The following is a 15,663-nucleotide window of genomic DNA, read 5'->3' on the forward strand; positions in this document are numbered from 1 at the left end:
GGACTACTGTGCCAGATTTCTTTTTTAAAAAATACTGTGCATCTCTGCATTTTTTGGAGTGACAGTGTTGGATTTCCATGACAACAAGAGTTGTGCTTTTATTAGGCTTCACTTCAGATACTTCCTCTGGTTTTGTTTTGATAGTAAATCAACTTTGTGTAACTTTCATGCTCTTGACCACCAGCTTGCTAGTCTTTCTAAAGCAGTATTTACGGCATCATATGTTGGGTACTAAGTGCCCTTCAAGGAACAAGTGGGACTTCAGTGTGGATTAAAATGTCATGTTGTATGAAACCAGCAAAATATGCACGTTATACCGTTAACTGCCTGTGCTTGACAGGTTGTATTTAGGGGATTTAATGCGTGATATGTGTGTTATTCAAAGAGTATTCTGAAGCAAAGAGGAGGGTAGTGTGCTCCCAAGAAAATGAAGAAGGATAAAGGAGAAGGGCCCTGGCACAAGACTGACAAGCTGGTCAGTAGGAGTGTATTTTTTTAGCACTGTCTGTTCTTTATGGAACAGCTTTTTCAGGATAATTGCTTTGTTTTTTTCAAGTCAACAATTTTATCTTACAACATGAATCTTAATGTATCGGACACCAGAAATTAGCATGTTTACGTTTTTTTTTCTTTTGTAACCAATATGTAAATCTAATCATGTGATGTTCTGAAGAAGTCTGCTTTATGCTTTTTATTACAGGTGAGATTGCTGTTGTGTATCTTTCTGATGGAATAAATTTGGGCCAAATAAGAAATGGAAGCAGTTCAACTATCAGATATGAGGAAGTAAAAAAAAAAAGTAGTAAAAATTGAGAAAAACTGAGGAGACAGCCTTATTTAATGTGCTTCATAAACAGTGTTGAAATTGGCTTATTTGTATCTAATATAATTTCCATTTCAGACATGTTTTATACTTTAAGGACAAGCTGCCTGCTTTAGCACAACTCGTCTTGCTAAATTTGTTAACCTGACATTATTAACTTTTGAGACTACATTAAAAAAATGTTTTATTCTGTTTTTAAAACTTTGTTTTGAAAATAAGTTCTTTGAGTGGTTATTTTTTTCTAGAAAAAAAAAGAAAAAAACAAATTGAGACCTGGAAGTTTTGCAGTGCTTTGGGTGTTTAAATTTATACAGCATTTGGATAGAAGAACATACAAATTTTTGAACATGTGGAACAGTTTGGTTTTGTTCACTGTATCTGCTGGTGGAAGGATTGATACTCATGAGGTTAAACTATCAAGGAAGTAGGTTAAAAAGTCCCCAACCAACCCGAAGGGAAGTGGTGCTTGGTGCAGTGGGTAGAACCTGTGGCACGCAGTGTTGTGGATGTTAAAACACGAGGTGATGAAGGAGAGCGTATATGAGTTCTCGCAGGGAGTGGTCCGGTACCGGAGTACCTCTGGGTGAGGAGGTTGGTGGGTGCACAGCCAGAAGGGTGCTGAGAAGGAGGTTACCCCTTTGTCTGATCACGTGTGGTGTCCTAAGTCATGGTGAGACTCGGTAGTGAGGTGGGATGTTTGCTCTGACAAGGTGCAGTTGCTCCTGTGATGAGTGAAGAAAGCACTTCCCACCCTACCATGTTTCAGGAAGCGAAGGGATAGACATCCATTTGCTGTTAGCTGCTTCCCCCTGTCACTGAGCTGAGTAAAAAGGCACAGCACAAATGAGGTCTCGCCTTCTGATGGGTTGAGGTGGGATAAAATCCTGTCGTTGATTATTGTGTGCCTGGCCTGAAGACTCTTAGCTGGGCTGCTGCTTTCTGGATGTATCTTAAGTCCTTCAATGGCTACTAGTTCCTAATGGCTGTATTTATAAAAGGATGGCACTGAAAACTTTGAGGCAGTATTGGGATCTTTTAGTTAAATAGCTTCTTTCACTTAATGTGTAAAAGTGTCAACAGTATTTAAGAATATCTATTTTGGAGGGAAAACATTTTGCAATATAATGTGTCTAATTTATAGGTGTGACAGGGACTGAAGTTGAAAGTTCAAGGGGAAAGTATCTACTGGGTATCTCATGGAGAGAGGATGATGTAGAAACAGTTAATTGTATTGGGGTTTTTCAGGTAGCAGCTGAATCAAGCTGATGTGATTCTTACCAGCTTTTGTCTATAAATTAGGAATTTGAATGATTTGCTGTATTTTACAGCTCTGCTTATTCAGACTGTGTTTCCTCGTCCTCAGAAGAATAAAGTTTCAGTAGAAGGAGGTGGCCAGAAGTAACCGTGACTTGCAGAAGTAAAAGTTACTTCTCACAGGCACTGGCTGCATCTCATGAGAGCTTCTTAAATGAAAATAATGAAATCCCACATGGATCTGAATCTCCAGACATTTTTCTGCCCCTCCCAGGAGTGCAGAAACCTAATTAGAAGATTGGCAGTTTGATCCTGCCTGGCATAGTTCACAGATGTGGGACTTGAAGGTAGATACAAATCAAGAGAAGTGTGTGGGCATGGCTTGCACCCCCCAGGCTGGCTTTATCAACTGACTGGAAAGTGTTTCTCTGTTGGAGAGGGGAGCTACAGGGAGTATTCATAAGTTGTCAGCCAGAGAGAGCTGCCAGTTGTGGGCCAAATGCTCCAGAACAGTTTTGTTTCTGCAGGGATGCTGATCAACCTCATCCCCAAAGCAGCTGGAGCTCAGGTCCTGAGCTGCTCTGCTGTGTGTGTGCTCGAAGCGGTGTCCTGCACATTTCAGGAGAGTCTGAGAAGCCGTGGCATTGTCGGTTAGGTTTGGATGAGCTACACAGTTTCCATATTCGTGCTGAGCTCTGTGCATAGCACTGAGCTGTCAGGACTGTGAACTCTGTGATCCCCCTGTACTCCTGTGCCCAGAGCACCACAGCACTAGGGAAGCACAAAGGAAAAAAGAAAAAAGTAAGAAGCAGTAGCTGTGGAGGGATGGCAAACTGAAATTTCTTGCAAAGACAGGTGGTTTGGTGGGTTAGAGATGCCTGTTTTGTGTATCTGATTTAATGCTCTGGTTCCAGAGTAGCTGAAAAGCATCAGCCTTGTGGCAGGAGGCAGCATTGCTTTTCTCACCCTTACTATGCTGACTCGTGGTGCTGGCAGCTTGGAGCAAGGTGCTCAGGGTACCAGTCTGCGGGAGGAATAGTCAGGGTTGAGCACCTGAGGGAAGGGGTAGGGCTGCTACTTCTGGGGAATAACCTGGGTGTGCAGGAACTGGAGATCCCACTGGGCTGCTTTGTCATGGCAGCTCTTCCTTTTGGCTGGGACATAAGTGAGACTCAAATCCTAGGGTCCAGGCCTGCAAATAATGCAGCTGTGTAAATACTTAGTATTAAAAAGCACTTTTTCTTGCAGTAAAAAAAAAGGTGCAGTAATAAAAAAGCTGTGGTGTGGAGCAAAATGTTCTGCCATGGAGGAGAAGAGCAATGGGACAGGGACAGAGCTGGGGAGGAGGAAGGCAGGGCCTGGGATGCTGAGGTCCCTTCCACAGCTTGCTTCTTTCTGAAAGGGAGGAAATGACAACCTGGGGAGCAAAGGACTGGAAACTTCCCTTGTGACGGCCCTTGGGAGAAGAGCAAGAGGCAAGAGAAGGAGATGTGTGCAAGAGGAGGAGCCAGATGCTTCCTTCATCTCTTTTGACATCTTGGGGAACATTTTGCTTGAAGGAGTCCATAATTACTCTGCTAATCCCACCTGAGACATAAGTGAGTCACAGCCCTGTGCACCTCTCTTCTGTTAGAGAGTTCTCAGAAATTACACTTAGGTGATCCGGTGACACTGCTGTGTCAGGAGATGCCTCCTTGCTTGGTGGCAGAGGGCTTTCCTTGTCCTTCCCTGTGGACAATAAGACAGTAATTCCCAACTCCCAGTGTTCTTTCTTGCTTTCAGCAGCATCTACTTGTGGTCTCTGTTGTCTTCAGAATTACAGAATCAGTTGTTTCCCTCAAAATGATTGTGCCTTAAAATGGAAGAAGCTGCCCCCTCTGTTCAGTCCTCTGGTTTCTGCTGTTCTTCCCAGTCCATGGTTATAGGGCTCTCAGCTGGGTCCAAGGTGTTTTTCAGAGCTTGTGAGATGCAGGCCATGATTGACATTGCCACTTAACTGGCAGAAGGTAGCTAGAGGAATGCTGGAAATGTAGTTGTTGCTTTATCCAAAGAAACTAAATCCTTTCCATTGACCTTAAGTAAAGGCCTTAGGGGCAGATTTTTTCCTTGCTTTTTAGTCTTAAGTGCAGGCTCCTGAAATTAAAAAGAAAAACGTGTCTTCAGTCCTCATCCTTACTGTGTATTTTTTAATTCTTGCTGTTCTGTTTCATCATGAAAAAGTACTGGCATGGCCCTTTACATAATTTAGTATTGTTTTACATAAGGAAGGGCTCCAGGTACCTCACAAGAAATTTCCCAGAGCAGTGTCACCATTTCCTTTTGACAACTGCTCTGGTATGGTCTCCACAGTATGATAAGGCAGCTGCCACAGACAACATTTTGCAGTGCTGCTTTGAGAGCAGCCCTTTTTCCACAGAGCTTTGTTGTTTGTAGAATAATTGGACCCTCCTGGTTCTCTCCATCACAGGCATGGCATTTGACCATGATTCTGGGTGATGCTTTAAGTAATGCTGTCCATCGAGAAATGGCCCAAACTGCATTTTGGGAGGAAAGCTGCCATCTAGCACTGCTGCTACGTTCCCTCTCAGCAGGGAGGGTCCTGTCCCAGCCTGCAATGAGCAGGTTGTGCTCCTTGCTGCTCCTAGGTGACTGTGGGCTCTTACATACCACACACAATACTTGTCTGAGCACTGATTTAATCTGTATCCACAGCTGATCTGCTTCTGAGACTCTGGTCGTTCTAGCTCTATTTATGGCTATTGATGTGAATGGCATTTCCATGCACAGTATCAGGGACAATGAATGCTAAAAGTTAGTGGTGGATTGTGGAGATTTCAGAGACTTCATTCTCGGGTCTTTATTGCTAGGAGCTTCCAGTCTGCAGGAGCTGATCTTCAGCTGATTGCAATTTCTTGCACTTGAAACCTAACCTACTTTAGCCAGGCTTCATAGTGGACGTATTTATAGAAGCTATTGCACGTGTTGTTGGAAGCAGCATAAATTGTGCATTGCAAGTTGCAGTGGTGCATGTCCTCTGATGTGGGGAGTGTCTGGGCATCCATGAGCTGCATCCCAGCCTCAGATCACCCAGATGGCTTGCTAACATTCTGACTAGTACAACTGGCTTACTGTGCAGGGGTTTTATGAAGGAAATGGCCACTAACCCATCCAAAGTCCTGGCTTGTCTGGGCTTGTGTGTTTTTCGTGTTCCTGAAGTGGAAGCACACTTGGGGCTCTAGGTGAATTATGAATAATTACTCTTACTAGTAAGGCAATGTCTAAAAATAAGCTTTCTTTGCACATTCCTGCAGTGCGAAATTGTCATCTAGAGTTTGAATGCTGACTCTTGCTTATACTAAATTGAAGGTTTCATTGAAGGGCAGTAAATGTCAGGAACAGATAGACATATTGAACTATTTTTACCCCTGAATAGTGAGTTTCTATAGTTACAGTTCTTCCAACTAATAACTTAGACCCCAGGTCTATTCTTCATTCAGACTCCCCAAATAAAATGCGCTATTTGCTGAATTTCTTAATGTTTTGTTTCAAAATTTGACTGCTTTTTTTCTTGAATAAATATTTGTCGAAAGACAAGTCTTAAAACCTACTCCGTTTCCAAATTAGTTGCATGAATGTTGGAGTACATCCATGAGCAAGATTGGGAAGGAAATAAGGAAATAGAAAGATGGTAGGTTGGAAGGGTGAATGACAAGGTAATGCTGGGGTAGCAGCAATGGAGACAATGAGCTGTTCATGCTCAGTGTATTCATGGCATTGGCAGCTGTGGGGCTGCACCTCTGAACGTGGGTTCTTCTGCTGTCTCGACAACAAAGCAAGCATTTTGTTAGCAGACAAGATTGACAATTTAGACAGTAAGAGTTGTTGTAAGAGCAGAGATTTGTGTTGTGCTTGGTTTTCCATCTCAGGTGAAAGTTGGCACTAGCTTTATTTTGAAATACCATGGGAGAGTGTTTTGCCATTTTCTCCTAAGAAGATAACCTCAAACGTGGACCTCCCTTCCCAAATGGACTGAACCTGTCTGGCCTCCTGACATCCCTTCCTCCCCATTTTCTCTGTCATTTTGTTGATGTTTTATCAGGGAGATGTAAAAAGGTTGCAAATTCTTTGGTCATCTTCCTGCTGTTTGCTGCCGCAACTCATTTTCCTGTGGTTGTATTTCTTACTAGAGTAAGGACATAAAGTGGAGGCTTGTTTCCTAGCGCTTCACAAATGTCAGAGAGACTTCAGCATCCAACCAGAGAGAACAGTCACCTTCGCACTATGACAGTCGTGCTGACACTGTGACAAGAGTTTGATATTGCAGATTTGAACTAAATGCAAAGTGTTTTGGTAGGGATCAGCTTGTATGCCTGAAAGACGTCAACCTTGAAAAACGTCTGTTCAACTAGTGCTGTTTTGGAAATCTTACTGCTTGGAAAGGGAGCATTTTCTTATGTGTAACCTGAACATGGTTAGCAGGTGTGGTGTGCAGGGATGCAGGTGAGGAAATTCTAGGAAGAAAGAATTGCTTCCTTCAACAGGAGATGACTCAGAGGCGTGGAGAAAGGTAAAGTAAAAATAGTAATACAGAATATAACTCTGGAGGAGTACTTCTGGACTGCACATTGTCTGCTGTATAGCTATTTCTTGTGTGAAGTGTGGTTGGCTGTGATTGTGGTAAAGAGGCCTCAGAAAGAGTGATGAGAGCCTAATTGCAGAGCCAAGTGCTTGGATTAATCCTAGTGATGATAGGAGCATGTAAGCAATTATATACTTAACCTAGCATTCATTTACCAGCCCAGCATGAAAGAAATGTGTGCTATGACTCCTGATTTCTTCTGTGGCTGTTGTCTAGGTGGGTCTTCAGTGTGAGCTTGGCAAAGATTCCTGGATGCTTTTCACTGTGTCTGTTTTGGCTAGTCTATGAAATGCTGAGGGGTGTGTTTGTGGAGTAGCAGGATACAAGGGATCGTGTTCTCTCTTACCTCCGTTCCATGCAGTTCCATGTGCCTGTTGCACAAAAAACATCCTTTTAAAAACAGGTTTGTGAACAAGAATAACAGAATTTTATGGCTGCAGTAATATGAAAAAAAGGATTGCTGTTCTTATGGATAGAAGATTAATTTATTTGCAATCAGAAAGCAATTGCATCTGTCTTTGTCTTCTCTCACAGCTGCATAACTTAAGATACCATTCTGCTTAGATTCCCTCAAAACGTAAGCACGTATTTCCCTTGTTACTTCAGCTCAGCCAAAGCCATTTTGCATTCAGATGTAGTCAGGACTTAGTATAACCATGGACACATAGCTAAACCAATCCACTAGTCAAAAGACCCTAAGTCAAGAAACTTCATGGTTTCAGGTCTGGTTTTGAGGATTAACCTGATTTCTGAAAAAGCAAAGCATTTCGAAGTTAGTTTTGAGTTTTTCCAAATCATTACTTTTCCAGTAATATTTACTTCTGCATTTCTCAGAAAAGTAGATTTTATAGTGGTCAGTGATTAGAACTAAGTTAGCAAAACCTCTAAGGGACATTTCGTTTATGTAAGGTGGGCATTTCTGCAGCACATTTTAGGACAATTCTGAGCACAATCTTGATGGTGATAGGGGTGTTAGTGAATTTCAGAAGCAACATTAACCCCAGGCCTCTTTGTTGTAATGGAACAACGTGGTCTGCATTAAGTCTCTGCATAGCAAAATCATCACTGAGACTCTTACATCTAAAGAGGCTCTTTGGCCTCCAGTTAGTTTTGAACAACATTTTTGCAAGGAACAAGGTCTTGGAGCTGTCAGAAGTCTTATTTAGGCTGAAGCTCAAGATTCACAGAATACATATCTGAAGAACTCAGTTTTTGAAAGGCTGCTGGAAAAGACAGCTTGCTTTGACTCTCCTCAGACTTCTAGTTCATGTTAGTGTTTCCACATGACGTGTGCTGAATGGAAATTCCCAGCATTTATCAGCATGTCTGGCAAACCATCATGTTTGCTTCCAAGGAGCAGGTTATGCTTCTGTATTTGTTTGATTTGTAGAAAATGCAACTCTAGATGGTGGATCAACATAATTGGAGCTATTCTTGGAAACCTACTGAGATATAAATCAGTAGACTGGTGTTTAATAGTGATAAAAAAATGTTCTGTTGCCGTGTGAAAACATTAGGAAATGTGATGTATAAACCTGGCAAGCGGTAAGAACAGTAGAAGGTTTGGAGGAAATTTTCCTGACAGGAGTTTGTAGTTAGAATCATAGAATCATCAAAGAAGCTAAAGAACTCAATTCACCCTTGTACATGACCCAGAAACCAATGAGGAGTTTTCTGCTCCTTTTAAGTGATTCTTCTGCCGTTCATTTGGCATATGTGCTGTAAGAGTCTGAGCTTGGAAACTCTTAAGAACAGGAGGGACATTGAGTTGCTTGAACGTGTCCAGAGAAGGGCAGCGGAGCTGGAGAAGGGTCTGAAGCACAAGTCTTACAATGAGCTGCTGAGGGAACTGGGGGCGTTCAGCCTGGAGAAAAGAAGGCTGAGGGGAGACCTTCTCACTCTCTGCAACTGCCTGAGAGGAGGCTGGTTGGAGTGAAGGGGAGTTGGTCTCTTCTCCCATGTAATGAGAGACAGAAGTGCCTCAAGTTATGCCATAGGAGTTTTAGAATGGATAGTAGGAACAGTTTCTTTACTTTAAGGGTTTTTGGGCACAGGAGCAAGCTCCCTGGAAGGATTTAAAAGACGTGTAGATATGGTGATTAGGGACATGGTGCTTATTGCTGGATTTTGCAGTGTTAATTTTAGTGTCGGACTTTATCTTAAAGGCCCTTTCTAACCTAAAATTTTCTATGTCCCTTGTAATATTTCATGCCCTGAAATTGTTGTAAAGTGCTTTGACCTGTAACTAGTTGTTGTTTTTTTCTTATTTTGATCTTGGACTTACCCAAAACACCTCTTCGTGCAAGGCACAGAAATTCTGCAAAGCAGGATAGATCCTTCGGGCTTTGCCCAGGAGGGCTGTGAGATGGTTTGGAGTATGATACTCACTCTAGAGTGCAGGCAAAGGAAGGTTGTTGAAGGAATACAGGTATGTGCCAGCTCGGAGTGGCCAGTCCCTCCTGAGATGAGCAGCAGTGAGTTGAGGAGAGATCGCCCAGGCAGGGGAAGCCCAAAGGGCTTTAGTTGCAGGCTTTTGGTAAGGTGGAATGGAAGAGGCCCTCACTTCAGTATGTTCTGGTGAAAAGGAGGAAAGGTTTTCTGCAGGAAAAAACAGGGTCTTCTGCAGCCCAGTGGGAGGGCTAGGAAGAGAGATCTCCCCTTACAGTCCCTGATCCTGCTGCTGCTCAAGCAGGTCATCTTAACTTCGATGAAAAATACACAGGCAGTAGCTGGAGCAGTGAACAGGACCACTTCCACACTACTGTTCCCTTTCTTTTTCCCCATGCTTTCTCAATTGGCTGCAGAGCAAGACTTTCTCTCACCTGGTCAGTCATCTGATGGGCTGACTTTTGCTCTCTGCTTGGTGACCCAGCTCCCACCGCAGATCTCCATCCTTGCTCAGGCCTGGTCATCTCCACTTGCTGTTAGGCTGAGGAGCGTCGGGAGCCCTGTTAGCCTTCCTGTGGTTGGGGTGTTCCATAGAAGACATGCCAGGGTGCCTTTTCCCCTCCTCAGTGCCATCCACCCTGAGGCTGTTGGCATGCCCAGGCTGTACTGAGGAGGTTGGGCCACTTGGCCGCTGGGGCTGAAGTTGAGCTTGCCGGCATGGGTCTGTGTAAAGGACTGATCAGGCATAGAGGAAGCTTAGGGCTCCGGTAGCTGATGCCAGTGCTCCAGCTATCACAGGAGAAGCTTTGGACACCTCACTTTGTTGACTGACTTAGATTGAGATGAGGGAAGACTTTGGGGTGAGCGCTCCATTTCTTCATCCCTGGTCCCTAACATGAGCCATTATTTTGCTAATGTTGTGAAATTCACTTTCCTTATAATATGTTTATCTTTTCCTGTTTATTTCAAGATGCTTTTAATATTTCTTTTGCTGACAAAAAGTTTACTTTATGTTCATGTCTCCCAGGTAAACGCAAAGCGCTGAAGTTAAATTTTGCAAATCCACCTTTCAAGTCCACAGCAAGATTTACTCTAAACACTTCTGGAGTTCCTTTCCAAAATCCACACATGTGAGTATAAAGCCAAAGGCACAACTAACTAGTGGAACAACTTGGAAATTATTTAGCCAACATGAGATGTTATTTTAATGCAGTTTGATTACTTCAATTATTTGTAGGTCGCTCAAATCAGTCAGTTTGAGTCACTGTAGAAGAATTGTTTTGGTTTGTTGGGTTTTTTTGTTTGTTTTGGTTTTTTCCCCCAGTATTAAAAAAAAAATAATTTAAAAAATTATTTGGGCTCTTCCTGTTTTACGCTGGAGATGCTGCCTTCCAGAATTCATTATATTGAGATAAATTTTAGCTGCTAATGCAAGATACGCCTACAATGAAGTTCCAGACCTGTTCACTGTTATTTTCCTGCCTCTTTTATTCAGTGCCTATTACTTTCATTAGAGGAAAGTTCTTGTTTCTGTGTTACTTGTGAAACATGTAACTGTGATAGGTTATTGTTTTACAGCACTAAAATCAACAAGAGCTTGAGGATTGTCATTATATCAACATGGAGATGTCAGGGACTTAGCAATGATTAACTCTCCCTGACTTTTCTAGACAGCTAACTACAAGATGCCTCTATTCAAAGGCTGGCACAAAGGTGTTCCTTACGCTAGTCAGTAAGAGCAGTACGTTGTCACAAAAAATACTAGTTTTGTATCCTTAGATCCACCAAGCTAGATTGATGGGGACACACCCACAGACTGTATGTATGGCAGAATGCATCTAGCGTGCAGAGATGTCCCCGATGTGTCCTCTCTAACTTCCCCATCAGGTCTTAAGAGTTTTTTTATCAGTGACAAGTCCCAAAAACTGCACCTGCAGCTTCTCACACTGTCTAGACTCTCTGCTGTGTCCCTGGTTATCAGCTGCTTCTGCTTGGCTCTGCATGTCCCTGCCTCTCTCCTTTAGCTCAGTACCTTCTGCTTCCCCAGGATATACCCTGTGGGGTCTGTTTCTGAGAGCTTATTTATGCTGAGGATTTTCAAGCAAGTCTTCATTGAGTTAGAAAGGTGTTTCTGAAAAGTTCTCAATGGTAATTGCAACAATGAGAAATTTTATAGAATGCTTTAGATTATTCTTCTTACCATCCCAGGTGACCTTTCCAGCAAGTCCTCCTCCCTCTTTCTCTCTCTTTTCCTCTTTGAAATAGAGTATTCTCACCTGGTAGAGGTAGTGTTTATATATATATTCACTTCACTTATCTCTCCCTCGGTGTCTTTAAACCCTTGTAACAATTTTCTTTGGAACCCCATCTGGGACTCTTTCCTTTCTCAAACCTCCTCACGTCCATAAAACAAAGGACTTGGTCTCAACTAGCATGTTCCCACCATCAGCCATCTATAGGAATTTGACATTTTGTTTTTCTACATGTATTTGGAGCTTTTGTTGTTAGTTGGTGACATCTAAAGTTTCATGTTTGTGCAAGAGACTGTCAACCTTGTCCATTAAGAAGGTGCTGCTCTGTCTCTGTGGGAACTGGAGTTCTTGGCAGGGGTTGAATCTTGGGCTGGTTAATGATGTAACTGGTTTTGAGGTCCTAGCAGTATTTTGGGTTGGATACGATAGCCATTCAAGTGTCAAAAATGATGGTGGTGTGTCTGTACTAAAGATTTCTTAGGAGGCTACAAACTATAATAGCCATTTCTGTTTGAAGGAGACAGATGCTATTGGTTGGATTGGTTTCTCTGTGTTGAGCCTAACTAAGCTTGGATACAGCTAATTCATCCTCACGCCCTTTGTGTTGTCCATAGTGGATGCCGTTCCTCAACAGCTATGTTCACATCTGGTTGCATGCTTCTCTCAAGCATTTGTCTTACAGCTGGTGCATCATGGTGATGTCTCTGCATCTCCCACCTGCTTCTTGCAGAGGCTGAAACATTTTTTTCCTCTATTGTCCAGAAACTTTTCTAGACTTCGAACTTGAATTGGATATTCCAGACCTTCTGGCCCAGATGTGTTCCTGATGCAAAGTGTTTTTCTGTTCACTGAGTCACTTCTCTTCCCCATCTTGGTGGAGCAGAGTGGCCTCAGCACCCTCCCAAGATGAGTGCTGGCTCAACGCTACTGGGATTTTCCATGTGCAGACCCTGTTGGTACAGGCGGGCAGATCTGAAGATACAGAATTGCACAAAATTGGAGTTTCTGTGACTTGGATTCATTGATCTGGAGATGTCCAGTTGCTCCTGCCTCCAGGCGGGCAGTGGGTCCTCATGTCAAATGTCCATTGCCTGTGCTGAGCTCTTCCCCCCTACCCAGTCCATCTGCTACCAGCTGTGTTGGGGTGTCTTGAAGGATGTCACCTTTGTCACTGATGACCAGGAAGCTAAGCGAGGGGGAGATTAACAGAGTGGAGGACATCTGCTCAGGCTGGAGCCACTGCCAAAACTTCTTACATCTCTAGGGCTGCTGGGGTTTTGCCCTAAATATTTCCAGAATTAAAATGTGTTAAAATCAGGAGGCTTTGAAGTGACCTTTAAAAAGGAGACTGATTCAGGAGAGCTTTGAATGAGGTTGTACACTGGAGGTGCTTTTCTAGTCGTTGGAATTTGGGCTGTGGCTCCCTGAAATTTCCCTTTCTGGTGATGCTGAGGGCTGAGATGTCCCTTATTGCAACCAACAGTCACTGTGCGTGGCCTTCCTGCACAGGTCCTGTGGGCAGAGCCCCAGGATGACGAGTTGAGCATCAGAGAGTGAGGCAGGAATTGGACAGGAGGTCCATTCTGGTTCTGTAACTGCGGGTGAATAAAGGAGCTATGGAGGACGTGTCTTATTCAGGGCAGCCATGACTGTTATCCCAAAACTACTTCGTAAGTGCAAAAAGACATTTTTTGAGGTATGACGTGCTACCCAGTGGATTCATAGGGTATCTGGCACAGTGATCTGCATCATTCTACATGTGACCTACACAGGCTAAAGGCAGAGTAGAGCCAGAAATACAGAAAGTAGTTGGGGAGTAAAATTCTAAATTGAAAAGATGCAATTTAGAGAAGATGTGTTTTCCTGAGAGGTGATGCCCCATTGCAGGGGTGCATGTACTCCTGCTTGTACCTGCATGTCACTGCCAGGCTCTGCAGGCTGGGTGCCAGTGGAGGCTCTGGAGAACTATCAGGTGAGACCATGGCTCTCATTAGTTCACGCTGTATTTCTGACTTAGACCAGATTAACAAATGCTGACTTTGTTTTCCCTGCAGGAGATATTGCAGAGGCTGGAGGGCACAAGCCAGGGTTAGGGTGAACTCTGAAACTTCTAACCCATTGTTTTTCAATTGCTGTTTGCAAACAACTGAAGAGCATTCCACCTTTCACCACATCAGCCCTGTGTCTGAAAAGGATTTAGTTCACAAACAAAGTTAGATCACTCAGTTTGTTCTGCTCTGCAGAGCTACTTGCAGCTGGTGGCCTTTTCTGGAAGACAGTTCAAATAACACTAGCACAGGAATGATGTGGTGAGATGAGACTGTATAGCTGTGCACAGTAGGTTTACATGACAGTTCTCTCTGTTGTGTTGACCATTGCTGATGTCCATTGAACCAAGTTGTTTGGGTGGCTGTAGATGAGTTTTTCATTTTTCTGGAAAGTGAGTACTCTTCTGGTGCATTGGTGCCTTGATCTTGACTGGAGACTACAGAATTTAGATTCCTCTGCTAAGAAATGAGCATGCACAAAGAATTTTGTTTGGCATCTGGTTCACAGCATGGTGCTGCTCAAGTATCCTGTCTGCTGTGAAATGACTTGTTATAATGCTTGCAAACACAACTTCAGAACTGTCTGATCCCCTGTTGGACTCCATAGCCTCCCTGTAGCACTGTCATGGGTTCATTGCGACTTAAGCTTCCAGAGGTGCCCTGTGTGGACTTTTTTGTGACACCTGGGAGAGTCACACGCTTTCCAGACAGATGCCCCAAGAGTGTTGGCAAATGTTTGCTTAATAGACCTTTGGGGTTGAATTCCTCAAAAGCAAATGAAGGTCCAGTTGCATGTCAGACTCTGCTTCTTTTTTCTGTATAGTTCAGGGACTGTTGTTATTCCTGGAATGGATTTTTCTGGCTGTCCTCAGGTTTCTCTCAATTTAATGTCTCTTTTAATCCCATCTTACACTTTTCTAAACCTTTCTGGCATGTGGTTTCAGACTCTCTGGCTGCATAGCCTACAGCTGACTGAGTCCTTTAGGAAATAACCTGTGAGAGTTACTACCATGTGTCTGAAACTGAAATGGAATACTCTGAATTGGCATGTTCACAATTACTTGTGTGAATTTTCTTGTAAATATTTGTCTGTTCCCTGTTTCTGTCCCAGTCATTTCACATCTTTCTTGTTACTGATTTCCAATACCTTTTTGCCAGGTGATAGCTTCCCACCGCAGGGTGATGCCTGGAAACTGTAGAGAGAGGTTGCAGTGTCAACGGGACCAGTTAAGACATGGATTTTTTGTTTCTCTAACTGTTCTGCAGTGTCTCCTGACAGCTGCAGCATCTTAATGTAGTCACTGGGAAACTTGTGTGTATTTTCAAGTAAGCACAAGTAAAATGGATACCTCCAAGGACTCAGCAAATACATTTAAATGTTTAAATGAGTCTATGGAAAACAGGCTTTCACTTTTAATGCAAACATCACCACTGTTTCAGTACTAGAGCCATGTTTCTCATGCATTTTTGGGGGGGAGCTTTCTTGACAAATTGTTGAGTTTTGTCTTGTATTTAACCATCCTGTTTCTTCCAGAATTTTACAAGTTCGTTTGGCCTGTGATCTCTGTGGCCTAGATGACAAAGAGGTGATATGGTTTGTAAAGCACCTGTGAGCAGTACCTCAGACTTCAAGTAGATCACCTCTTCGGAGAAGGTGCTTCCAAAGTTAGTGTGAGATTTTGACTAAACATACTGCATTAAGGTGGTGGGTTTTTTTACCTTCTTAAGTCTTGGTCTTTTTTTAAGGTGCTAATCTTGCTGTGCAGAGGGACTTTTTGGTACCTACTGCTTCCAAACTTAATTTCTGTAGCAACTTTCCTGTTCTTTGGAGGATCAGTGCCCTAGTAGGACTGTTTCTTCTGCAAGGGTTTTGATATCTCAGCACACTATTTCTGAATGTAGGCCTTCCACATCTGGAACCAAAATTTGGAGGTCATATATCTCCATTAAGCTAATTCACATTGATTTTTTTCGAAGGTGCTGAGCACCTCACTTCCTGCCACACTGTTGGAACTTAGGCTTCTCTGAACTTCCAGAAACCTAGTGGCCTGCCTTTGGTGTCTGAATCAAATACAACCTGATGTTTTATGTTGATCTGGCTCCCATGTGCTTTACATGTGCTGAGTGGTTTAGCTTTGCAAAGCTACATGCTTGCACAAACCTCCATGTTCCCCATGTTGCAGATGGGAAGCTGGGGCATTCTGTCATTTGGAAGAGGTAAAGGTTAAGCCAGAAGGTTGTGTCTGGATTGGGAGTTCA

General features: G+C 43.1%; 1 protein-coding gene across 1 annotated transcript in view; it reads left to right on the top strand.

Annotated features, from left to right (window-relative positions):
* Window positions 1-15,663, top strand: part of MAP2K4 (mitogen-activated protein kinase kinase 4) — a 101,448-nt gene that overhangs the window by 28,486 nt on the left and 57,299 nt on the right. Inside the window, exon 2 of the mRNA XM_010008274.1 lies at window positions 10,075-10,234. Coding sequence (XP_010006576.1) covers window positions 10,075-10,234 — 160 coding nt within the window. The remainder of the gene's footprint in view (window positions 1-10,074; window positions 10,235-15,663) is intronic.

This window comes from Chaetura pelagica, unplaced genomic scaffold, assembly GCF_000747805.2.
Source record: "Chaetura pelagica isolate M959 unplaced genomic scaffold, ChaPel_1.0 scaffold471, whole genome shotgun sequence".
Classification (NCBI taxonomy): Eukaryota; Metazoa; Chordata; class Aves; order Apodiformes; family Apodidae; genus Chaetura; species Chaetura pelagica.